This window comes from Cyprinus carpio, chromosome A9 (genome assembly GCF_018340385.1).
Source record: "Cyprinus carpio isolate SPL01 chromosome A9, ASM1834038v1, whole genome shotgun sequence".
Taxonomy (NCBI): Eukaryota; Metazoa; Chordata; class Actinopteri; order Cypriniformes; family Cyprinidae; genus Cyprinus; species Cyprinus carpio.
Window position 1 is genome coordinate 14,816,938 of NC_056580.1, and position 25,708 is coordinate 14,842,645.

General features: G+C 37.0%; 1 protein-coding gene across 4 annotated transcripts in view; it reads right to left on the reverse strand.

Annotated features, from left to right (window-relative positions):
• The window catches only part of LOC109102232 (activin receptor type-2A-like), a 51,837-nt gene extending 29,123 nt beyond the window's left edge, over positions 1–22,714 (reverse strand). Inside the window, exons 1-4 of one of the 4 annotated variants that reach the window (XM_042763734.1) lie at positions 21,547–22,714; positions 7,947–8,157; positions 5,753–5,862; positions 888–1,042 (exon numbers count right to left, since the gene is read on the reverse strand). In XM_042763734.1, the coding sequence (XP_042619668.1) occupies positions 888–1,042; positions 5,753–5,862; positions 7,947–8,157; positions 21,547–21,601 (531 nt within the window). In that variant the 5' untranslated portion in view covers positions 21,602–22,714. Of the gene's footprint in view, positions 1–887; positions 1,043–5,710; positions 5,863–7,946; positions 8,158–21,546 lie in introns of all 4 variants that reach the window. The other 3 variants (XM_042763732.1, XM_042763735.1, XM_042763733.1) reach the window with 3 other exon arrangements.
• Between the last annotated feature and the right edge of the window lie 2,994 nt (positions 22,715–25,708).

Here is a 25,708-nt window from a genome sequence, read left to right on the forward strand (position 1 = left end):
GTGTATATATATATATATATATATTGCAGTTTCATATTAACTAGTACTGTAATAGTCCCTGAGGACTTCTGACTGCTGCATCAGGAGCTAATTAAGTTCCCTACATATCAAAAACAAGTTTGGGCTGATAATGATACTCGATATCAGCAGCGCTATGGGGATGGTTCATCTGTCAGATCTGGCCTACATAACGCTGAAACTCAATCGGGGAATTCCAAATGCTCACCTGACACAGAGGTAACCCTTTGTGCTACCACAGAGTCCATATATCACCCCAGCACATATTAATGCATCTATTCTGAGCTGCTAAAGATGTCCCACAAGGCTCAACAGTAAGGATTTTTTTTTTCTTACCGCTGACCCAGCAGTTCAGATTTTAACTTCACTGGCTAAATCTATAAAGATCTATTGTGTAATTCAGAAGTAGATCTTAACACTAGTCACACACAGGGGGTAAAGGTCACCTGATTGCTCATGTCTTGTGTTATGTCAGCTCTGTTATCTCATCTTTCTGGTGGGAGAAGAGGGCACTGAAACACAACCGTGTCCTGACAGATCAAGTTTGATTTCAGCTGACAGTGTGTTTGAGCTTAAGCGAGTGTGACATTGAGCACATTAGATCCCTGAAATCACTGTCATTTACATCAACAGGCGGTGCTGCCCAGGGGAAATAACAGCTCCCAATAGCACCGTTTCTAGTGGCATGAAAATGTTCTGACACACTGAAACTCAAGAGCCACAGTGATATGAGCAGATGGATTTTACAACACTGTGCTGCATGTGATTCACTGACATTAGTGTTTCACTTAAAAATACGGGAATGCTTATTTTATTTCACAAAAAGTGAATCAAAACACATGCATTATACACTAAAGATATCAATTTACCTGGGTAGGCACCAGAACAGGTGGATACGCCAGCTTGTGATGTCGATACATCCAGAAGGAGAGCAGGACAATGGCTGCGATGCCCATGATGGGCACGATGGAGTACAGAACAGTACTGAACAGTGGTGGCTTCTGAGTGAAGGGGTTAGATGTTGCTAGGGAGAGAAAAAGAATGAGAGAGATCAGTGCCGGTCAGTGCTTTTTATTAGGTGCACAATGTACACTATTGATCAAATGTTTGGGGTTGGTAATAATTTTTAAGAAGTCTCTTTTGCTCACCAAAGCTGCATTTAGTTGAACAAAGTACAGTAAAAACGGTTGCACCTTATTTTACAGTACGCGTACTTACATGTACTTATAGTGTATTTATTTAAGAAAGTTCTGGTAATACAAGGTAACTACATGTGTTAGGGTTAGGTTTAGGGGTAAGTTCAGGGTTAGTACCTAGTTATTACATAGTTATTGTAATGACTATAATAAGTACATAGTATGTACATGAGGAACAGGACTGTAAAATAAAGTGCTACCGTAAAAACAGTACTGTTTTGAACTAATATTACAACTTATAACAGAAAACAAAAATCAATTTTAATATATAATTTATTCCTGTGATGGCAAAGCTGAATTTTCAGCAGTCATCAGTGTCACATGATCCTTCAGAAATCATTCTAATGTGCTTATTTGGCACCAAAGAAACATTTGTTACAGTATTAATAGGGGTGGAACGGTTCGCAGAACAAAATCGAACCGTAAGGTTCTCCACACAGGGTTCGGCACGCGCTAGGACCGCGGTTCAACTTAAATCTGACAACGCATCTGTAATATGGTTTGCTTTAAATAATATGTAAAACAAACAGGGTTCGGCTAATGTATGTTTCTGTTGATGAATGCGCATTCTGGCTTCCCAGTACATTACAACGACAGCGAAAGAAAAAAAAACTGGACAAACCATTCACTCTTGTTTAATGCGAATGGCTATGCTGGAATATGAGCAGTCATTTATTCCGTCATCACCTGGGTGCTGATAGCGCGCACGCGCACAGGTGAGACCTGAACAGCACACGTTGATATCGGTGTTTTATACTAAACTCATTTGAGCTTTGCCATTTAAACATTTAAGAGCCAGAGGATGTGAGCTCGTGCACGCAGTGAGAAGATTTGTGCGTACGCTCATCCGAAGCACGCAAACCCGTGCCTCAGAATACGCGCAAATATTAAGCACTCTCTGAAGTATTATGTTTAAATTGATAAATTCACACAAAAATTATGTCAAAATGTCTGTCTTGGTAAGAATCCTATAGCAGACATAGACAGCTGAACGTACTATATCAGTGCACTGGATCACTATATTTCTTAAATTATTAAAGTCTAATTTGTCTGATTTTCTAATTTGCTTGCAAGTAAAAAAAGCAAAACAAAGTAATCAGATCTTAAAAAAAAAAAAAAAAAAAATCACATGTATGCATGTAAAACTCCACATTCTACGCTTTTATTAAAAGCTTTTATACATTGGTTTTATAGTGAACTGCTAAATCAATCAATAAATAAAAAAATAGATAAAATTAGTAAATAAAATAAAATGTTAATTGTTTCAGCCACAACAAGCTGTTAATTATCACTCCAGAAATATAGTGGTTTCCTTCCTAAAAAAATACTATTTTGGAAACATTCCTGAAACCCACATCATTACAATTATTATTGGCTTATTAAGTGATATGAATGTGGAAATGGATGACATCAGCATTTGACAGAATGATTTCAGCTTAAATTAGCATTACTAAGCAGAACCTCAGACGAGAGTTTGCTCCTAATTCCCTCAAAATCAACAGCACACGAACACAACAGATGATGGATGAGAAGTCTAGCACACACCTTCTATACATCGCATTAGTGAGATATGCGGTGTACGCTGAGAATCTCTCACTGCATACTTATTTTATGTTCCACACATTTTGAACTCACTAATTACAATTCCTTCACAGCAGCCTTGAAACAAGGTTGGCTTGATTTTCTGAAGGCTGCTAACAGATCCTGCCTTATGCAAACAGTTTTATTCCAATGCATATGCTTCTATGCAAATGCAAATTCCTGTTAAGAGCGGTTCAACAGAACTGCACGAGTGTGCGCATGAGGAAGAATAGCATGCATGCTTAGTCAGTGCACACGGCGGCCCTCGATTTCTCTGCATCTAGTGCCAGAGATCGGATTGGGCCATGGCTGTTGGCCAGATGCAGTGATCCCTCACTCTTGTGTTATGGCAGAGCATTTCCAATTCACCCGGGCTGACCGCAGGACCATGTGCGTGACCGCGTCCCACCCGGTCGAACTTCAGCAGAACCTTTATTAGCTTTGGTCTCATTCATGATGCCATTTCTTCTCTCTCATGCCAGCTATTGACTTGGAAATCGGTTAAGGACTCCGGATTAATCCACAAGCACAGGGGGAAAAAACACACACACACACACACACAAAAAAAACCCCCACACACATCCACCTCTAACAAATCGACTCTCATCCGACCCTACTCCACCCTTCCCCCACTCAGCGGGCAGAATGGCCACTCGCAGCCTCTGGGCATGAAAGTACCCGGTCACAAGGTCATAAAAAGCACACTGTTCCATGCTCGCAGAAAGCGATTTCTGAGAAACTCCAGTGCGCTTTGTGCAACTCTTCATGTCCCTGTGGGTTTTTACATTACATATCAAGATCATTCCATATGGAGTGAGTCAGTACTGGAAATAGACCCATTACATAAGCACAAGTGAGACCCCCCCCCCCCAAACCATCCACCCACCCACCCACCTCCCTCCTCTGCTACTGAAGTACTGAAGACTCTTCTACCCAACACATTTACACTGATACCCAAAGTTATAATGTCAAAACTCATCAGCCGGAGCTCAACCAGTACTGCACACAACTAAATCTGGTCATCTTTTCAAGAGACCACGGGCAGATAATGAATCACGGCTGCTGGAACGACCAACTGACCCCCTGCAGGGAGCTGAGAGCACTGGGCCACTAGATTAGAACCGCTGGGTATGCATTCACTGACATGCCTCCATCCCTCAATTAGTTAAGAGGATGTTGATGTCAGTGTTTACTCAGAAGGGATAAAGCGACCAGATCAGCCTTGGTAATCTAAAAGACACGGTCATCTCTGGGGCTGCGAGAACACGTTACACTGTTGAAAGCCCAAAGACAGCAAAGCAAACTGATGTCTTCTATATGATATGCTCCACAATCTTCTAAATGTTCCATTTTAGGATGGATGGATGGATGAAAGCCAAACAGCTCGGAGTTGCCAAATTACAGAATTGCTCAATATAGATGGCTGTTCAGAAGCCATGCTCATATTTGGTTTATGTATTTTTAGGATCTACTGCAGTGGATGAAGATCTACACGGGTTCAAAATCTGTAATGTTAAGCTTAGAGATTTCAGAACAGAAACACAATGTGAAACTGAAGGACTGCTATTTATTCAATCACTCACATTCCACATTACAACTGTTTCAGCCTTACAATTTGGTTTAACTATGCTAAACAGTAAGTAGTCGGTCTACTTTTTGTAACATATAAATGTTCCATTTTTGTACAACAAAACTGTTGTGAATGTACAGTACACTTAAAGGTAAGAATAATAATAAAAAAGAGAACAGATACATTTCTGCATCTAAAACCCCTAGTGGACTTTCTGATAACTTTTTCAGCTCCTCAATGATTATTTTCAAAAATGCTTAAGCCAGATATTTAATGTTCATCTCTTGCATCTGCTTCAGCTCCATCCAATGTATCTGAGCTTGTTCACACAGACATGCTTAGTTTTTTTTTTTGTGTGTGTTTCTGATAGGAAACAGCACCTGAATTTACAAAAGCCTCTGGTTGCAGCAACATCACAAGAATCAATTTCAATTTTACAGAGAAACCTGCCTCTCCTAAAAGAACTTCATCGCACTGAAGCAAAGGTTATGAAACATGAAAAAGCCTGATGAGCTGCATTAATAAGATAACATACGAGACAGAAAACAAGCTCTTCATTCAAAAGCAGATTAATCTGCAGCCATTGAGCTATGCAGTGGTCACGAGAAATGCAGATATGAATAAGAGCCTATGTATACAGTAATCAAGAGAGTTTTTATCTGTGGGGAATTGGTTGCTTGGTCAAGATAAGCATATCAAAGCATAGTTTTGATCAAAGAAATATAAAATGATCCAAACAAAATGAATAAAATCTTAAAAGCAAATTGATAATGAAATGTTAAATTCAAGGCAAAACTATAGAAGGAGGGCACAATGGATTCATTTGAACTGTAAATCTATTCAAAAGCTAAATTGCACACCCATGAGATACTATCAAACTCAATTAGTTCACAGAAACCAAACCTCATCAATACGACTTTCTTAGAAAGATACTGAAAAAAGACCAAAAAAAAAAAAAAACATGCAGAACCAACTTCAGTTGCAATATAAGTTTCCAACAGGAAATAATTTTGAACATTTATGCGATAACACTTTGAAATTTAAGAACCAGCATCTCAAGAGCATTTAATATAAACATCATAACATTGATATGTTTAAAAAGGGTTGCTGCATAAATAATTCAGGCTATGAAACACATGGAAAAACACTAAAATTGAGATGAAAAAGCAGTGAGCCTGTTATGATTTTAACGCCTGAGAGGTTCTTGGAGGTAATTGATAATGAGGTTATGAGGTAACATAGGTTATGAGGAGACCAAGACAAAAAGGAGGGTTTTACACTGACGGAATCAAACACCAGCACAATCACATTAGAGGAAGGGGTATAACTGAAGAACTTCCAGTACCCTTAAAGACTTTGCTGTTTGTGTCGCTGAAGGGAGCCTTACTCTGAACTGGCGGCATTTCAGGGTTGTAGAAGAATTTCTCGTTGCACATGTTGCCATCACAGCAGCAGAAGAACACATCTGGGTCCTCCTTTTTCTCAACACACTCAGTGCTGTAAGACAAAGAACAAGCAGAGCTGTCAGCCCACAACTGTTGTTCTTTTTTCACCTTTTGTGAAACATGAAAGTGTACAACAGTACATATTGATTACATGCAATTCATTCGATTAATTAAATATGTTATCTCATTAAAAAAATACTGATTGGCAGCACTATTTTTTTTTTCTAAATCATAAAAATAATTTTGGCAATAAAATAAAGATGGCATCACATTTGGAGATAATTAAGACATGCTCGGGTTAGAGAGCAAACAAACGGATAAATTCACATGGGCGGAAAATGCCTGCGCCAAAGAGATACTTTTTTTTAAATCTGGCAGCCCACATCAAAGCAGAGCTCTCAGGTTGGCTTAAAGAAGATAAACAAAGCTTAGCAGCACACCAATAATCCTTAAAATATACACACACAGGTGCAAATTAACAAATAAGAGGGGAATGGATGACATTCCAGAGGCATTTAGTCAGAAAAGTGAGTCCGTTCCTGCTTGCGACGCACACGCGCCATTAAGGGTTTGCAATATTTGCTCAGCTACCTTAGAACTTGACATGGCAGTGCAATGTGCATGAAAAAAAAAAAAAAAAACTTAAATCCTTCCAACGAAAGGAGGTAAACGGGTTCAGCAGCATGTTAGGACAGAAGTGCTGCTGCCTTTGCACGCTATCAAAACACCTCTGTTCAGGACAAATACTTCCTGATCTGCCAGCAGTGCTACCTGCTGCATAGGGGCAGAAGCGCTGATAAGACGGTTTTTAATATCTCCGCTATTATGGATGGAGGTTACAAAGTTCACAACTAAACCTCAACATGGAAACATGTTTACACAAGACTTTATCTGAAATACTGTGGAATCCTGAAAAGGAAGTATTTGGTTAAATGTCTCTGCAATGACCCTGGGCAATATAGACCATTTTAGCAATTTTAAAGTTAAACAATGCTTGGAATTTTTTTTAATAAAAATAAAAATAATAATAATAATAATAATAATAATAATAATAATAATAATAATAATAATAATAATAATAATAAAAAGTATACACTACCGTCAAAAAGTAGGATCTTTTTTTTTTTTCTTTTTTTTTTGGAAGAAGTCTCTTATCAATTTATTTGATCAAAAATACAGTAAAACGAAATGTTGTGAAATATTATTATAATTTTAAGTAACTGTTTTTGATTTTATTGTTTTAAAATACTTTATTCGTGTAATGGCAAAGCTGAACATTATTCTAGTCTTCAATATGCTGATTTGCTGCTTAAAGAAATTCTTATTAAGGTTAAAAACAGTTGCTGATTTTTTTTTTCAGGATTCTTTGACGAACAAAGATTAAAAGAACAGCATTTTTGAAACAGAAATCATTTGTAAAAGTATAAATGTCTTTACTGTGACTCCAAGTCAATAAAATGCATATTTTCTACATAATAAATGTATTAATTAAAAATATTATCAAGTCCAAACTTTGAATGGTAGTGTATCTCACGCTGCAATATTTTCAGCCATTTAGTGAATAAATTAATCAAATTTGACAGCAAGAACATCTTCACTACAGTTACAGCTTTAGGAACAATGATACAGTCAAAAATAAATGCTGAACGTATGGGTGCCACTGAAGGGTTCATCCATAGCCTCTATAAGTGAATTCAAAACAATCATAAATCAGAGGGAAATCTGTGACATGTGACTATGGCTAGCGCTGAACCTGACACTTAAAATGATGCTGATTATCAGTGACAGAGACCATCAGTCAAAAAGCCTCATTAACTGCTGGGTTATCAGTTTGAATCATTCTAACAAATCATTCAGGGAATCCGTCTAAGCAAGCACTGAATAAACACATGAATCACTGAAGCGCAAGTCATTGTCTCTTTCATTTAAATCGGACTCGAAATGATCCAGTTAAATTTAGTGCAGTTAATCCTCAATGGACCACATTATGACAATGAACTAAATAAATAAATAACTATAAAACTGTTATTTTTTTGAATGAATTTATATATATATTTTTTCCCTCCCTACTTATTTGTATCAGACCATCTTGGTTCCTTGGTAATGTCGAACAGGCATATAACCTCAAGAGATTACCTGTCATAGCAGCTGATATCATCAAGCCAGCAGCCTTGCTTTACTATTTCAACTGATCCAGACACATTTCGCCAAGTTGCGAAGCAATGAAGCCTCTTGTCCTTGTCTCCCACGCAAGACTCAATACCACTGAGGTTTCCTCGGTTCCCCAAGCCGGGGTTGTAGTTGTAGAACACACACTCTTGTGTCTCTGATCGGCCGAGAATGGCACCTGGAAAAGAAACCACAGGGGAGCCTGGTTAAGACATGGACTGCCTGCAGTGAGAGTGGAGACCTGCTTCACTGATCACTCAGTTGACTTTACACTCAACCCAAAATATAAAGCACAAACCACAACCATCAGTTACACACTGGCAGCTGAATATCAGTCAAAGATGATAGACATTGGAAGTTTATAACTGATACAAAAGTGGTTTAATATAACCCAAAAAAGTGAAATCCACAGATGGGACCTCATAATGTTTGCAGAAGCTAATTCATAGGCAACCATATGGTTTAAAAAAAAAAAAGAAAGAAAGCAAAAACAACACTAGCAAGTGTTGTGGTTAACCAAATCAACAGACGTGAAGTAGTGAGCAAATTTAACACAGAAGGGCTGCTCTAAAACAGGATGTGGTGGAAGGTGGTTTCACAACTTCTTCCTGAAACAACCGCAACTCAGATTGTCTTTGAATATGGCACCGAAGTGATGTGGTATGGCTGGGTATCGATTCAGATGTCCCGATTCGATTGGATTTCGATTTACAAGCTCTCCATTCTTGGTTCGATTCTCAATTTTATTATTATTTTTGCACAACAGAGGTTTACTGTTAAAATTTAAAAGAAAACAAGTGTGATTATTCCTTTAAAAATAAAGATTTATTAATATTTATTAGTAGTAGTAGTAGTAGTAGTAGTAGCATTGTTGTTACATTGAATCTTAAGACTGCTAATTAGTAATATATGTTTGACAGTTTCTTCACGTTAACTTAACTTTTATTTTGACGGGTTGCCGTGAGGAACTTGCAGCTGCTGTGTATGTGATATGATGGTTGTTTTGTCAAAGTAAACAGTAAAATGCTAATGAAAGTGACTCTCAAAGCATCCCCGGATGAAATTTGTGTATTCATATCATCATAGTGAGACGACAGAGGCTGAAAACTATATGAGCGTCGTCCTCGCTTGTGTAAACAAAACAGTGCGTAGCACAATCCGCCATTCATTCATTCATTCATTCATTCATTCATTCATTGCGGAAATTATGGCGCCTTTACGCGTGATGTCAAATGCTTCTGCAGATTTGTAGTATTACTATATCTCCGCCATGAAAAGCACTGAATGTAATATTGCACAAGGTAAATAAGAGGGTGACATCTAGAGAAGACTAATGAAAAGATTCACATTAATCAGATCTTCTTTTAATGTTTGATGAAATAAATACCGGAAAAGATCGTTTTGCGGCTTTTGAGAATCGATATCGGATCGATGTCATTTAAAAAAATGATTAATCGAAAAATCAATTTTTTTGCCCAGCCCTAGTGATGTGATAAGTGCTGTGAAATGATCCAAAACACACACAGTATCATCTCCATCACTTAAGAGACAAGACAAAAAATCTTAGAGGATTTCATAAACAAAGCAAATAGTGGAATCAGATTTTTACTTCACTTGCTAATCCTGTTGAAACACCACAGGGCTCGCAGAACCACTAGCCCGACATCCCAGGGCTATTGTGTTTCCTAGTCGGGCTACCAAAACGTATCAACACCCTGCCCGACGGGCAATCTTAAATACAGAGTTCCTGCAGGTCATTTAAGTCCTAAGTCTTAAATTTTCATTTCATCTTACCTATAATATCTGATAAAAGTAGCGTTCATGAGAGCAGCTGCTTTGTGTACAGCCGTTACCGGGGAAACCGCTCTATTCTGCTGGTCCAGAAGCACCTCCTACTGTCAGAAAATTAATTTGCATTTTTTTAGTAAGTCTGTCTGCTGTTCTTACAGACCAATGCAAAAATTTACCCATGTTTTTACCTTTTATCATGTAAAAATGTATACGTTATGATCATGGACGGTATGATATGGCACACCCCTACAGCAAACACAGTGTTATTGTGATCAAGTGAATCGAGAAGAAGCTAACGTCTGCTAAAAATCTAAATAAGACAGTAAGACATAGTCATGTTTTAAATTAATAAAAAAAATCATATGTTTGACTCATCACTTTTCTTAAAAATGGTTAAAGAGCTGAAATGTGATGTTTATCATTTTATAAGACTTTTTTGTGGTTTTGTGAAAACCTGTGTCTGAACTGTAAATCATGTAATCTTATGGTTTAATATGTTACCATAGACATTGCCCTGCTCCGCTCATATTGTATTAATTTGTGTTTGTGTAGGTCTTAATAAGGGTCATAAAAAGCCTTAAAAATCCTGCAGATACCCTGTAAACATTTAAACAAAAATCCAACCTTCAAAATTAAAATAATAAAATGTTTTTGAATGATGTTTCGACTCCTATCGAAATATGCAAAAAATTGTCTTTTTTTTTTTCGGACTAGTTAATTCATCTCAGGCTACCAAACTCTGAAGAGTGCCTGCCCGAAGGGCTACCAGGGATTTTGAAATTTTGAGAGCCCTCCACTAGGGATCTTCTGTGGCTTGAGCAGACTAAGTTTCTGTCTAAATGTTTACAAAAGATGCGTTCTTGCGCTCAAAAACATTTCCACGGAGCGTAACAGAATACAACAGAAAGTCAACCACTGGAAACATAACTTTGGCGGCAATCTGCAATCTATGGGAACCTCGGTGATCCAGACATTTGGCAATGCTTGAGCTGATGTTCACAAGAAACAGTTTATGCTTTGGGCCAAGTATTTGAGGACTGGCTGCACAGGTTTAGTGGCGGCACCAAGCTGGGTTTCATGCTGGAGCAGAAAACAATGTGCGTACACAGCAATAAAGCGATTACAGGAACATTCTTCAAACATCACAAATAGTGCTTTAGTATGCTCCAAAAACACTTAAGCCACTTCTTTGAAGAAAAACAATTAACAATTAAGTGTACATTCCACAACCATATATAAGGCATCTTCAGTCCAAAAATGTAATTGCACGTCTATTTTTATTACCACAATGACAACACATGAATGGTTCATTAACACCAAACACATGCATGAATACATGAGCGCATAGCACAAACCAGTGTTTCCGGCATCACTATTTAGGAGTAGCAGTGAAAAAGACAAACTTAATATTACATAAACACACACACAACTGTTAAAAAGCTCGTGGTAAAGTTTTACTTTTTTGAAAGAAATGAATACTATTATTCAGCAAGGATGTATTAAATTGATCAAAAGTGACATTAAACATTTATGATGTTACAAAAGTAGTACAAAATGTAGTTGTGTACTGATTTATGTAGTTTATGAAAGTATAATTTTATGTAATTATGTATATTGTTATCAATATTGGGCAGCACAACCATTTTCAACATTGCTAATAATAAGTAATAATAATCTTGAACACTGAATCAGCATATTGGAATGATTTCTGATGGGTCATGCGACAATGGTAGTGCATATAAGTAAATACATGCAAAATTAGTGTAGTTGTTTTACATGAATTGGACTAAACTGATCACAAACTGAATCCTGGACAATCAGAAAACTCAATTCTTTTACTGGAAAAGCTTGGATGACAGATTTGCCAACTGAACTGAACTAATTTTTCCTACAACTGAAAGTTGGTTAACGTGTCCAATTCGAAAAGATAGGTTACTGAACAATTACTGTGTAATGTGTAATTTTTACATTTAACAATGCAAATAAGCCTTTACTTTATTTGCTGGGCATGTGACAATGTATAATTTAACATATCGGCAAAATTCTGAAAAGGAAAATTTTGTTGGGAATTAATTAATTAATTTGCTAATTGCCCTTTAGTGGGGATAAATCCACAGGATTTGTTACAGAGACACAAGTTACGGTTATTGGGATTAGAAAGAAAACTGCTAGAAATATTGTCACATCAAGGTAGAGAAGAACAGTGGTGCACAAGATGCACATCAATGATCAACAGAGGAAGAATAACATTTACTCATTTTAAATAACAAACAGAGCACCCCAAATTGCTCCAATGCCTTCAGCATCTGTAAGGAAACATCTAGAATAGATTAAAAACTAATTACAAGTGACAAACATAAGGAAATTACTCACCTGCCCTCGACACTAACAAGGAGATGGCTCAATAAATCTTTGACCCATATTCTACGACTAATCTTCCTGACAACAGCTCCTGCCCCTCCGCTGAGCTGCTCTCTGGTTTTTAATATGAGACGCTGGGATACACAGACTCCACTGAGTCAGCAGGGTTATACGAGGTAAAGCGACAGAGTAAATATATGAAGCGGGTGGAAGAGGCAGCTTAAAACCACCCTGAACACGGCCCATGAATGACAGCCAACACAGTGAGTGAACAGACCATATGCCCTAATGTTAATGGATCACTTATGGTGGTTTTCTACACAAAATAAACTTGATGACCAACACTTTGCCTGCACATTAGAAACAAAGGTTTTTTTGAAAGGTTTTGAATAGCAGAAGTGGGCTGCTGATGGCATATTTGGAGTTCCTCAAGGATGAATTTCCCATCTCTAACATATTTAAAGTCTTAGCATGGATAAGAGAGAGAAATTACAGGCTACATGTATAAATGTATTCATGTACATCTGAATTCAGGCACATTATTCTATAATGCATTTGCAGTAATATCTGTGACCAATACCAAACATGCTTCTATATGCATCAGTTTTCACCCTAGTTTGAAAATCAAGTTTTTAACATTGTTTACTTGTCTATATGGTATTTTTAATAGGCTTAAAGACAGGCCATGTTCCAAATCATCAGTCAACACCATTGTTAAGCATTTTCTTCTTAAAGCTGCAGTGTACCAAAAGACAGTCTCGTCAACTTGCGGGGTTTCGGCCTGGAACATGGTTTGTGTAACATTAGCAACACATTATTAGTTGTTCGATAACACAATCAAGCCAAAGGCTAATGATATCAACTTCCGTTATGGATTTTAGAACAATCCAAAGAGCATCTTGTGCTTTAATGGAAGAATCTGACCTGAAACACCATCTGACCAATTGTACAAATGTTCACATGATCAATGTCACAAATTTGATTATTTGATTAGTGAGCTAGAAGTGCAGAATGTGAAATATTTCTTCATTTTACATCATAACATTTTGGCTTTTAAACTTCTTATGCTCAGACACTGTTTGATGTTTAATTCATTCGCTATATAGTTTTATGTTTTTCCTCTTGATCTAATCAGACACTTCAGCAATAAAAATAATAAATATATATATATTTTTTTTTTAATAAGGGAACTTTTATTCCTCAAAAAAAAAAAAAAACCTTATACAAACAAAAACTAAATGTAAATGTGATACACAGGGCTGACTGTCCATCATTTGCATGTGATCAGACTGGACGCTCATTTTCGGTCATGCCTACAAGTGTCGCTTCAGTAACAATGCAGACATCAGTGCTCAACTACCATACCTGTATGCAGCATAAGACACAGTGACTAGAGGAACTCACACGGTGCATCGACCAGCAAAGAGCCTTATCACATTTGGCATTAAAAAGTGTGTTGAGTAATCAGCTAGTTACAAAATTGCTATTCTATTGGGTTAAAACACATAAAATTGTCCATGTAAACACACCCAAGTGTTTTTATGTGGTCTGGGACAATTGAATTGCAATCAAATAGCTATCCAATTACTTAAGATGCAGTTTCATGGCAAGAGCAAACAGGACCGAAGCGGTGGAGGAGGGTGGCATGAGGCGCTTTATGTCAGGCCACCTTCAAGACTGACAGCAATAAAGTATAAACGTCATTGCTCCAATTTCTATATGAATGGTGAGAATAAAAAGAAATTGAATCGTTGGATGGTTTCAATTATCTACTAATGTGAAGTTGGAAATCTGATTCCATACATTTTATGTTTGCTGCTCTGACCACATTCAAATAATCATTTGACGGAGATATTCAAAAACAGATTTGCACTGCCACTGGAAACAGAGTGTTAGATTCTGAGTCCACTGTACATTGCAAGTCAGTTTTCTAACAATAAACCTTAAATATAAAATATGATAAAAATATATAAACAAATATGCAATGTAGCATATAAATGCTGAACTTTAGTTATAAACCCTGTCAAATAACCACAACAAAAGGTCTTTTAAAAGAACTTTTCACTGCATAACTCCTATTGAGAAGCTCAGACAAAAGCCCTCTCAGGCAGTGTGAGACCTTGCACTTTACCATTACAAACACACTTCCTGGCATTCATGTCAGTTCTTTGCAAGAAATGTTCAAACACGGACACTGTTAGAATGAGGCAAATATTTTAAGCATTCTTGCATATTTTAAAACTAAACTCTCCCAACAAGGTTCAACAAGTCATCAAATAGACAGGCCAATTGTTTAGCTGGTCTTTTTCTGGATAAACATTGTTGTTTTACAAATATTAGCAAAAAGATTTCTTCTGCAGTGTAATACAGAAAAAAAAGTAAATAATTACTAGATTTAGTTCCTGGATATTGCACATGAGAAGATAAAGTTGAATGTACACTCATTTAATAATTTAGAAAAAAAAAGTTTTCTGAATCATGAATATCATGAATGGTAGTTCTACAAAACAAAGGTCAAATCATTTGACATAAAAACTTATTGACCTTGAAAAACAGTAATGAAGGTCTCTAGAGATCCTTTCTTTGATATATTTCCTGTTTATGGTTTTCTTATCACATAACACCACAATTTGGGTTATGCACAAAACAAACTTCTCAACTTCTCTGTACACCAGGCTGCACTGCTTTTCATATCCTCTGTATGTGCTAAGTTGAATATGGCACTGTTTCACTGACGATAGCCAAATTACTTTTACAAGAATTTCTGATTTTTAATGAGACTGGAACAGCCTTTGTTCCTCTGTGTCACACTCAAAGTTGTTTGCAAACAATCATGTACAGATGTGTAATGAAACAACATTTTGGAAGACACTTGAAAATCTTGTTCAGGGGTTGAAAATGCATTTAGGGATGATAGGTTTAATCTGCCATCCTTTGAAAAATCATTAATATACAGAACATTCAGGCCAAGCAGATCTTTAGCGGTAAAGGTCTTAAACACATCTACTGTTACAGTGAGAAACAGATAGATTTATTTGATCGTGACTTAACCACACAATTGTCTGTCAGAAAAGAAACAGGAAAACTATGGCACAGGTCAAAGCAGACTTTTAGAGGACAAAGGCAGCACATTTGATTTCAAATAGCCCTTCCGTCAGCAGTGGTCAACCGTGGTTGTAAATTATTCACAGAGGCATCTGCATCTTGGGCAGCAGTAGCTGCAACCTGCCTATGTCATGGAAGTCCAGTTGGCAAGGATCAAAATACACTTCAAAGCAACTCAAGGTCAAGAAATCAATTAAACATTAGCGCTTTAGGCAAAATAAAAGAAATGGGAAGAATCAAATTATAATGTATTTGTTTCATCAGGATCACAGGGATCAATACAGAATAACTTTAATTGAAGGTCTTTCCACTTTTGAGCCTCTCCTCCTGTGTATGGAAAGTCAATTTTTCTATTGTAGTCCATCTAAACTTCTGTTTGGATATTAGTGCTGTGACTTTACTTAACAGGGTGAATGATTATTGTTTTATAACAGTGCAACAAACTGAGCACATGGGTTCATACTGACATTTGATACTGAGCCGAAAACATCCATCTGATTGGCATTAAAGAAACATGGTGCAGCCAAGAACACTGACATCTGGGTAAAGATACTTTACTGTGATACACCAACTAAACTAAGCAAGACCAAAGTCAGTACAGTAAAGTCAGTACAGTAAGGCAGAAGTTCTGACACCTATTTATGTTTTCTTCTTTACGCAAAAAGAATAAATGATGCACGGCATGCTCACATTAATCAGATGCTTGATCATCTAAGGACAAGAAGGAACACCTGATGAAAATTATAAAAAAATACACAATAGGGCTTTCAAAAAAAAAAAAAAAAAAAAAATTTCGAATATTCATTGAATTTAAACTAAAAATCCACATTCAAATGCATAAACATTGCATTCGAATTTTAGGTGTGCGTTAAGGAAGATCAGTGGCCCACGAGATGTGATGACGATGTAAGTGTCGTTGCATTATGTTTTTGTCAGCCTATCCAGTTGAAGCCACTAGATGAGGTGCTGCTGCGTTGTTGATTACAAATATTGCGGGAAAAGAGAATGTCAATGCGGAGAAGATCTTGTTTACTTCAAAACTGAAACCAAGCCGTTCACACAGTATGCATATTTTGCACATTTTCTAGAGGGACACCACAGTTGCACTCGCGTCTCGCACGAGAGAAAGCCATGTAAAATTAATGCAAGTTCAACTTTGAAAAAACATATCTCGACACTTAATGGCAGTTTTCCCCCATCCCACTGGAGATTGTGTGTGTGTGTGTTTTTTTTTAAATGTACTCCGTGTGATTGACTTTCAGCCCTTTGGATTAAACTATGAATATATACATGATGCTGTTTTGTTTATAGTTGTTTAAGCAACTTAATTAATTGTAATTGGTTTATAAACATTATTTTAAACATTATGCACTTTTTTCATGGATAGTCATGTTATCTTATGCTCGATGCGCGCTCTTGTGGCCTCAGAAGAAAAGCCAAACGCTTTTCTTTACCCTAACTGAAATTATGATTTTTGAATTTGAATATAATTCGAATTTTGATAATATTTAAGCACAAAATTTGAATTTAGTTTTTCAGCCATTTTGAAAGCCCTAGTACACAGACGAAGAGCTAACCGCACTTGACCTTTCCAATGGGATTATGTAATACGCGAAGACGTGCATGCGCAAGCAGAGCTAGAGCAATATGAGCATTTGTGGTTAAACAGTAAAAATGTTTATTGTTTTAAGAAAATTACCGATGGTTTGGCTAGATAAGACCTTTATTCGTCAGCTGGGATTGTGTGGAGCCCTTTGAAGATGCACTGAAACTGCAGTTTGGACCTTCAAACTGTTTGGTAACAGCTGTAGTCCACTATTTGGACAAAAATCCTGGGATGTTTTCCTCAAAAACCTTAATTTCTTTTCGACTGAACAAAGACATGAACATCTTGAATGACATGGGGGTGAGTAAATTATCAGGAAATTTTAATTTGAAATCGAACTACTTCTTTAAAGGGGTCATATGATGCGATTTCAAATTTTCCTTTCTCTTTGGAGTGTTACAAGCTTTTGGTGAATAAAGAAGATCTGTGAAGTTGCAGAGACTAAAGTCTCAAATCCAAAGAGATATTCTTTATAAAAGTTGAGACTCGTCCACGCCCCCCTGAAATGGCTCATTCTAACATGCCCCCACATTTCTACGTCAGTATGTGGGAAGATTTGCATAACACCGCCCAGATGTTTATGCAAAGAAAGGAGGCGTACCTTTTATTCTCGTTGTAGTATTGTTGTTGCTGCCGCCGCCATGTCGTATAGTTTCACTGTGAAAGCGAAACTACTTTGTTTGGCCTTCCAAAAGAGGACGATATCCGCTTCGTCATCTCTGCAGCTTATCTGTGCTGGTCGCTGAGGAAATACATCGACTTTGCACTGTGGATCGTGGAATAGGCTTTCACAGATGATGAAGCAGCATCCAGCCTGGGGTCGTCACATGTGTTTGCTTGCAGCACAAGGCCACGGTGTGTGACGTTGTTCCGTTGAGAAAGCGAAATTACTTTGTTTTTGCCTTCCAATAGAAAACACGACTAGAAATCATGTTTATATCACGTTTATAATGGGTTTTATGTTTTTGTCTCGTTGCTCCGGCTGAACAAGGCTTCACAATATGTTAAGAGGCGTAACATTTCCGTCTCACGCTTGAGGCATTCGGCCAATCACAACGCGCTGGATAGCTGGCCAATCACAGCACACCTCGCTTTTCAGAGAAATGAGCCTTGTGAAAATCAACGTGTTTCAGAAGGCGGGGCATCGAGGAGAAACAATAATGTACAGTATGTGGAAAATAATGTGTTTTTTTTTACCTTAAACCACATAAACACATTTCATTACACCAAATACACAAAATAATGTTCTTTTTAGCAACATCATATGACCCCTTTAAATCGCAGTCTTTCATACATTACACCAACTGGCAAGTGTCACTGTCTTACATACTAGGCACACATTCAGAAAGTTTTAAATATTGTATTTATTAAATAATGTATTTTATTTTTAATTTACTGCTAATAATTAATAAACAGACACTCAAATATGTGTTCTTCTGGGTCATTACAATATTTTATGGTAAATTTAATGAACTATAGACAACACATTGTCGATATCTGTGATTCACGTGGGTCTTCTCAGAAATAGAAATATTACCAAATGTTAGAATTGACAATATGCTGGTGATAACAGTAAAGAGAAAAGAACGATCCAACCACATGTCGGCGCATGTGATTAACCACTCACATGTGACGAGCTCTGTGAAGGGCCATAAATTTAACGTTAGTCGTCATTCACACAGAATGTGCTTTTGTGTTGACAAAGATGCGATGCAGGCAGTGGAATGGGTAAACCATGCAAGAAGATGGGAGTGAACTTCTTTTAACTTGAGCGCAGTGTTTTTAGAATGGCGTTTCATGCATGAGACGTTGAAAGAGACGCAAGTGCAACAGTTAAACACATCCATGTTTACACAGAAAAACAATGGAAAAGCAGCGCAATTAAATAAAAAACCTGTACAGAATTACTACTGTATGTCTGATATTCCATGTTTGCATCATGGTGACACGCAGAAAGCTGCTGCTTTTATATTTACATTTATAGTTAAAAAAAAAAAAATTCTACTGGTGTTAGACCTTCAGTCATTTTGAATTTGAATTACCTTGACCTTTGAGATTTTCTAAAATAATTTTCCTTGTATTATTTCTGAACTCTTAATATATAAGTATAAGACAAGTTTGTACAATATCTTGCATCTTTTCTGCAAAGTTATTTAACAAGTGATTTGTTTAACATTTGCATCATGTTGACAACTTCATGTGTGCTGCACTTGGAATAGAATTTTCTTCAACTAGAGGGTTAATAAAGAAAAAGTAACTTGAATCATGTTGTAGTTACATTTTTAAGTTGACTAGTTAAAAATCATTAAAAAAAAAAAAAATTAAAAAAAAAAAATCGAGAATTGGTCATAATCTGGAAAAATCGAGATTTAAATTTTTTGCAAAATCGCCCAGTCCTAATTAGTATGTTCACTCATCACATATGTACAAGAGAGAACTGAGTTAGATGAAAGAGAACATGCTTTTCAATTTAAATTGATGCCATCTTGTAGTCTCACAACAAAAACCAGCTCCTGTGTAATACAAATTCATATTTATCAATTTGCCCATCAGCAACCCTGCTGTGGCTGTTCAAAAGAAGATTCCTAGAGTTAATATATAGTATTCACAACAAAAAAAGATCTTTGTTTTTGGGATTTGTTTCAGAAGTTGTGTTGCTGTACAATGACCCAGCTAAGCTGTCTGGGTGTTATACAAGGGAAAAAATGTAACCTCTCCTACCCACAACAGCTGTGCCGATAGATAACAATGAACAAGGCACTGGAAGAGGAACTACCATTTCTTCCATTCTGCACTCCAGTCATGATATAGTCTAAAACACTCACATAATCACAATCACACAAAACACTGTGCATAAATGTGTCAATTTAATGCAAACTGTCAAATGATAATGTGTTCTGGGACAAACACAAACTGATTTCTGCTTGCCTTAAAAGCTAATCTTGCAAGAAACTCAGTTCAACCAAAGCCCTCATGAAAAACACCTCACCGTGGCATGTACTTTTAATAGCTGGTAAATATTTACATCAAAAACAGATACAGCAAGCAGAATAAAACAGCGCATCCTTGTGGCGCGACTGATACAGAAGAGCATACGCAACATACGGTGATGTGGAGAGACACAGAGGAGACTGCTGAAAAGGGATTGTTGAATAAAGCCGTTATTTTTGTTTTCTTCACTTAAAATGATTTGCAACGGTTGCTTTGTCGCACCAGTGTACAGTAGAGTGGTGCGACGCAGCACTCAGACTGAACTGTTAAACGGCGACAGCAAACAATGAAGAGGGAATGTAAGCACTGGTTGCACAGGTGCTGCTGTTCTCAGCGCCGTCAAAATAAAAGTTGAACACATCGGCCAAACAGAAAAACTTATCGGCTGAAGCCGATATTTGAAAAATGCCAAATATCTGCCGATACATCGGTCGACAACTAGTCATAAACTCATGCCTGAGCAAAACTTCTATGATAGCTTAGATGTAGCACACAAAATCAAACTGTTCAGTTGTATCCGGTATCTGACCAGTAGCAAATACAGACAAAACATCACAAAATATCGCTAACGGACATTCAATTGTCACAAATCACTGACTACATTGACTTCTTGCTTGTGGATCTAAAAAAAAAAAAAAAACACAGTTACAACAAAAATCAAGTGAAAGGTTCTTCATAATATCACTTCAAGCAGAGGCCCATTAGTTTACACCAATACCTCAGGGACAGCATGTGCAATGTGACCCAAAAGATATTGTTTCTTATGTTACTCAGATGCTTCTGAATACGTCTGCCTTTAGACTGATATAAATACCGAAGCGATGTGCTCAAATATAACATTGTATTGATTAATTGTCTCTGTAGCCAAAAGAGTGCAGGGATGTGTGGGCAAGTGCGATTCAAGATGAGGGATGTAGTGGGAACACAGAGTACAGGCACAGACTGTGCCTCTTATGCATTTTCCAGTAAAAGCAAAATTCAAACCTTGATCAAAAAGTCTGTTAAGAAATATCTGCCGTTTGCCTTGCTGTTCCTTAAATATTCCTGAATAAATATAATCATTATGGTGCATATCAAATATGCTCATGTAACTCCAGCACTCAGTCATATCTAATCTAATGTTCTCACATGCAAATATGACCTTTGGCCTAGCCAGCCTCATCCCCAAAAAATGTTTTTATTTTTATTTTTATTTTTTTTTAAGCGCTCATACACATATATGTAACAGTCCTCATCCATCATTAATAATAATAATAATAATAATAATAATAATAATAATAATAATAAAGGAGCTACCAGTAGAGGGGGTTTACATGCAACATATAAAACATGCATGCATGCATGATCAGCAGCAGCCAGCAAAATGTTACTGGTCAATATTAACAGTAGCACTAACAGTAGTTCAATGCATTACTAGTGTGTTTTCTCAACTCCACCGAACAGATCTTTATGTCAGGGACTCGTCAGACCAGTTACTGAGGAAATAAGCTGCAAAATCCTGGCAGCAAACGCTGCTCCTGTATGGATTATATTCAGATGGTGTTATGTAGCTTTTTTACAAGAAACCTGTGAATTCGATCTCAGTGCGGAGTAACACGAGAAACAGCCTCCGGTGTCACACACATAAACACAAAAAGAGAGATGTCATAATACAAATGTACGCTCTGCATATGCATATTGCATTTAAAGGGGTCAAAACATATTAACACCCACCTGAGGAGCAGGAAATGAGGAACACTCCAAACGCCAGCTTCGTTGCAGGTCCCATTTTTAAATTTTCTGTCTTGTCCTACAAAATCCCAAAGTCTTTGCATTCAAGTTTCTCCTCGAACCACTGATCAGCAGTCAGTGAAACACATCCATGTCACCGAGTCAGTGATATATGGCAATGCACAAATCCAATGCCAGTTTATAGTCCTCAGATTCAGTGACTTAGAAACGGCATTAAGTGTCCACTGGTGTTAGTTCATTCAAAGCAGACGAGCTTTTAGAAATAAAGTGATCTATGATTGTCCATGCAGTTTGCTTTAAAACCCATATCAATAACTAAGAAATTCCAATGGGTACGAATACTGTATCTATACACCGTTGCCCTGTCTTGCGCTCAGAATAAACGAGCCCGTTCAATAAGCTGTTTCAGTAAATGGGCCAGCTCCCAACCCCAGTGATCAGAACAACTGGACAACCTATGCATAGAACCCGCCATAAAATATACAGATCAAAATATTGTTGTTAATGCAATGGAACTGAGCAATGCCCCCAAACCGCCTGAAAAGTCTGTGGCAGTTAACTAAATGCATGCACATTCACGGACATAAAAAATGGAATTAACATCCCAAAACGATATCTACACATAACGCTTACTTCGCTTAGTATTTAAATATATGTAGTACACCAGATCATAGATAAAGTGAGATAAATGGGGTCACGCGCACGATTCAGCGCAAGCGCGAGCTCAAATTGACAGTGAAGGACTTAAATATGGCCAAACGCGCTATTTCCACATTCCCTTCGGGTGTTAATGACTCAAACCTGCAGTCCACAACCTCACAAAGCTTCTCCGGAACTGCTAAGGTATGTAGTTAAAACAAACTGTCGTTTTAAACTAAGAGATGTCGACGGCTGAAATAAAGCTTAGCACGTACAGCCTCCGAAATAACTTCAACAGCCCCGTCGGGATTATGACGCCAAAAATGACACGGAATAGCCAGATCATGTCACTAAATGTAATCCTTCAATATGTATTGTCCCGGTGCTCGCGGTCGGTTGACTTTTTAGAGCGGTCGGAACTCAATTTACCGCGATTTCCCTCTCCGTTTGCTGTCAGTCACCGTTGGCTTACTGTATTCAAGATGGACGCCCGGGTGGATTGTTTTTGTTTTTTCTGTACTCCACTGCCTAACCCGCCCATTCTTTTACGTCAGCCCGGCACCATACTGATCGACAAGCGCTTTAACCAATCAGGAATGCACATGTAAATACTTGTAACCAACCATAGTGCTGGGTCCACATAAACCCAGCCCTCTCTATGAGGGGTTTGTATGTGGCAGTAGAGTGCCGTTCATTCGGAATATAGGCTGTGAAATATTCACTGTATGTTAATAGTAGTGTAGGATACTATTATACCTGTGATGCAGCATCGTATCATTTATAAAAAAGGCATACAACACAATATTGTGTAGTTGAATTCAAATGCAGAATTCTGTATTTTTATTTTATGTTGCACTTACACAGCCAACTGGGGAGACGGGCTAGTAAAAATTACAAAAGTGTGTTTTCTCTAGTAAAGGTTTTATATGTTAATTTTACCTAGTACAACAAAATTATATTTTTGTTATCTAGTGAACACAATAAACTAGCTGCTGGGACTCATTGGTAGATTTTAACAAAAAGGTTGATCCAAGATTTCAACATTAAGGTATTTTCCGTAAATGTGATGTTGGGGTAAGATTTCATCATTAGCTGTCATTTGTAACATTTAATATTTGAAATATTATTTGGTCAAACTGTGGTTTTTATATTTTGCTTTTGAACATTTTTAATAGGCTAATTGTTATACTTTTTAAATTTTGTTGAAAAAGCTATAATCCGGTCGTTAAGTCTGATGTCACATGTCACCATTTCCAGGTCCAAAGAAAACCAGATGCTAAAAGCACAAAAAAAAGACAAAAGAAGCTGTGCTAATATATACTCACTGTGCTGTAGTGCTACTGAACAATCACGATCCTAACTTTTATCTCCATGCTGAAGTCTCAGTTGGCCAGACAGTGATTCATCTTTTCTGAATCATTAAAACATCGGTATCCAGGACACAGTGAGTATGGAGACTGTAGTGTGTGCACCACGAGATTTTAAAAGCTTAGATTAAATGTGTTATAAATGAATATTGCTCATAAACAGCCATTGAGAAAGCATTCACACTTGAAGCAGAGTAGAGACTTGGGCCTGGAAACAGTTTTCGATACATCAAAAATAAACAATCGGATACACATAAAAACAAACACATCACGCTATAAGTTTGATTGCATAATTGCTGTTAATAGTGTTAATCGTCTGTTTGTTTACGTCTTTAATTAATTTTTCCGAACATTTCTGCCATATGCACATAAACTGACAGTCATCACTGATAAGCTACTACTAAATATTGTAGAAACTTAATTTTCTGTAAAGTTGCTTTGCAATGATTTGTATCGTAAAAAGCGCTATCCAAATAAACTTGAATTGAATTGAATTGAATTGAATGGCATGTTCCACTGTGACAACTTACCCCATAATGTGACAACATGGCTCGCTGTTGATGTGTTCAGTTTTGAACACAAGACTTTAAGATATCTGCATATACAGTAATTCATTTTCAGAAGTAAACCTACCCTGCAGAAATATTTGTAATTCAAGAACAGGAATCGTGAGAGGGAAACCATCACAGTTTTGTGAAAGACAAAGAGGCAGGGAGTGATGTATTCTTTCTATTCTTACTAAAAACCATTAAATGCCTGCATTGTTGTCAGCCTTTGATGAAATAATGACATCTGACCGGATGTATCACCTTAATAGCATTGTTATTGATTTGCCTTTAAATAATATATCATTCATTATTCACCTTTGCTTCATCAATATATAAACCCAATTATTATTATTTATTTTTTTCAGTCATTTATAGGACAGGCACTTTAACTGGCACTTCTGAATTTATAAAAGAGGTGAAAGTGCACTGCACTCATCTTGTAGTCATATTAATCTGAACACCTCTGTGCTAAACAGTTGTTTATTTAAATGTGCTTTTCTACATTTTAAATAACTATTGTTATGTTGTTATGATCAGGAGTGACCATCGTGTGAAGCAGCTAATTGTTTGATATCATGCAAAACATTTTTATTTTTATTCAGACATTTACTCAGACATAAATTCAGGCTATAACACTATAAAAATAATAATAATAATAATTAGTGGCATAGGATAATTACCAACCAGACTTTCAATGAAAAGCATCATAAATCTACATCGCAAGGTCTCCACAGAGGACTGCTCTTATAGTGATTTGTGTTCTGCTTTCTGCTTTCATTGTAACATAATAGCAACTCCCAACCTGGCCCCATGCAGTCTATGTAATCTGATCCACAAATATTCACACATAATCCTGATGCCCTATTTAACCATAAGCATTTTTTTCATTGCTGCAGTGACCTAAACCTTTCTTGAAGTCATTCTGTTTCTTCATTTGGTGCCTGCAGTGAAACAGCTGAAAGTTTTGGAACTGAAAGTGTGCAAAGAGCACTCTGGAGCATATTTCACAATAAAATGTCAATTTTCCACCAACCAGAGGTGACTTTGGAAATCTCCAAACTAAGCTACTGTGAAGGTCAAAGATATGTGATCAATGACAGTGCCCACCGCACTTTGTCTCCCTCTCCTGATATTTCAAACCCAAGAGAATGCTGAAGAGCGCACTTTTCTACAACCTCCACTTCCTCTTTCCTTTTTAAACTAAACCAATGCAGTTCCATGATAGATAGATAGATAGATAGATAGACAGATAGATAGATAGATGTAAGGCTAGTGTTTGGATGGCCTCTATGTTTTCATCTGTCATGTGATTCCCACGTGTTTATGCCATTTACTTTTGTTTTCAGTTGTGTTTCATTCTCATTGGTTCATTGGTTTCAGTATGTTCACGTGTTGCACATTTGCTCAATAGTAGTTTGTAGCCCTGATTTTGCAGTGCAATCTTGGTCTAGCTTTGTCATCTTTTGATGCTGTAGTCCACTGTTGTGAGTTCCATGTGCATGCCATGCTTTTAGTAATTTTTTTTGTTTGTTTGTTTGTACACTTTTTGAATCATGGAATAAACTGCCTGTGGGCTCAGAAAATTGACTG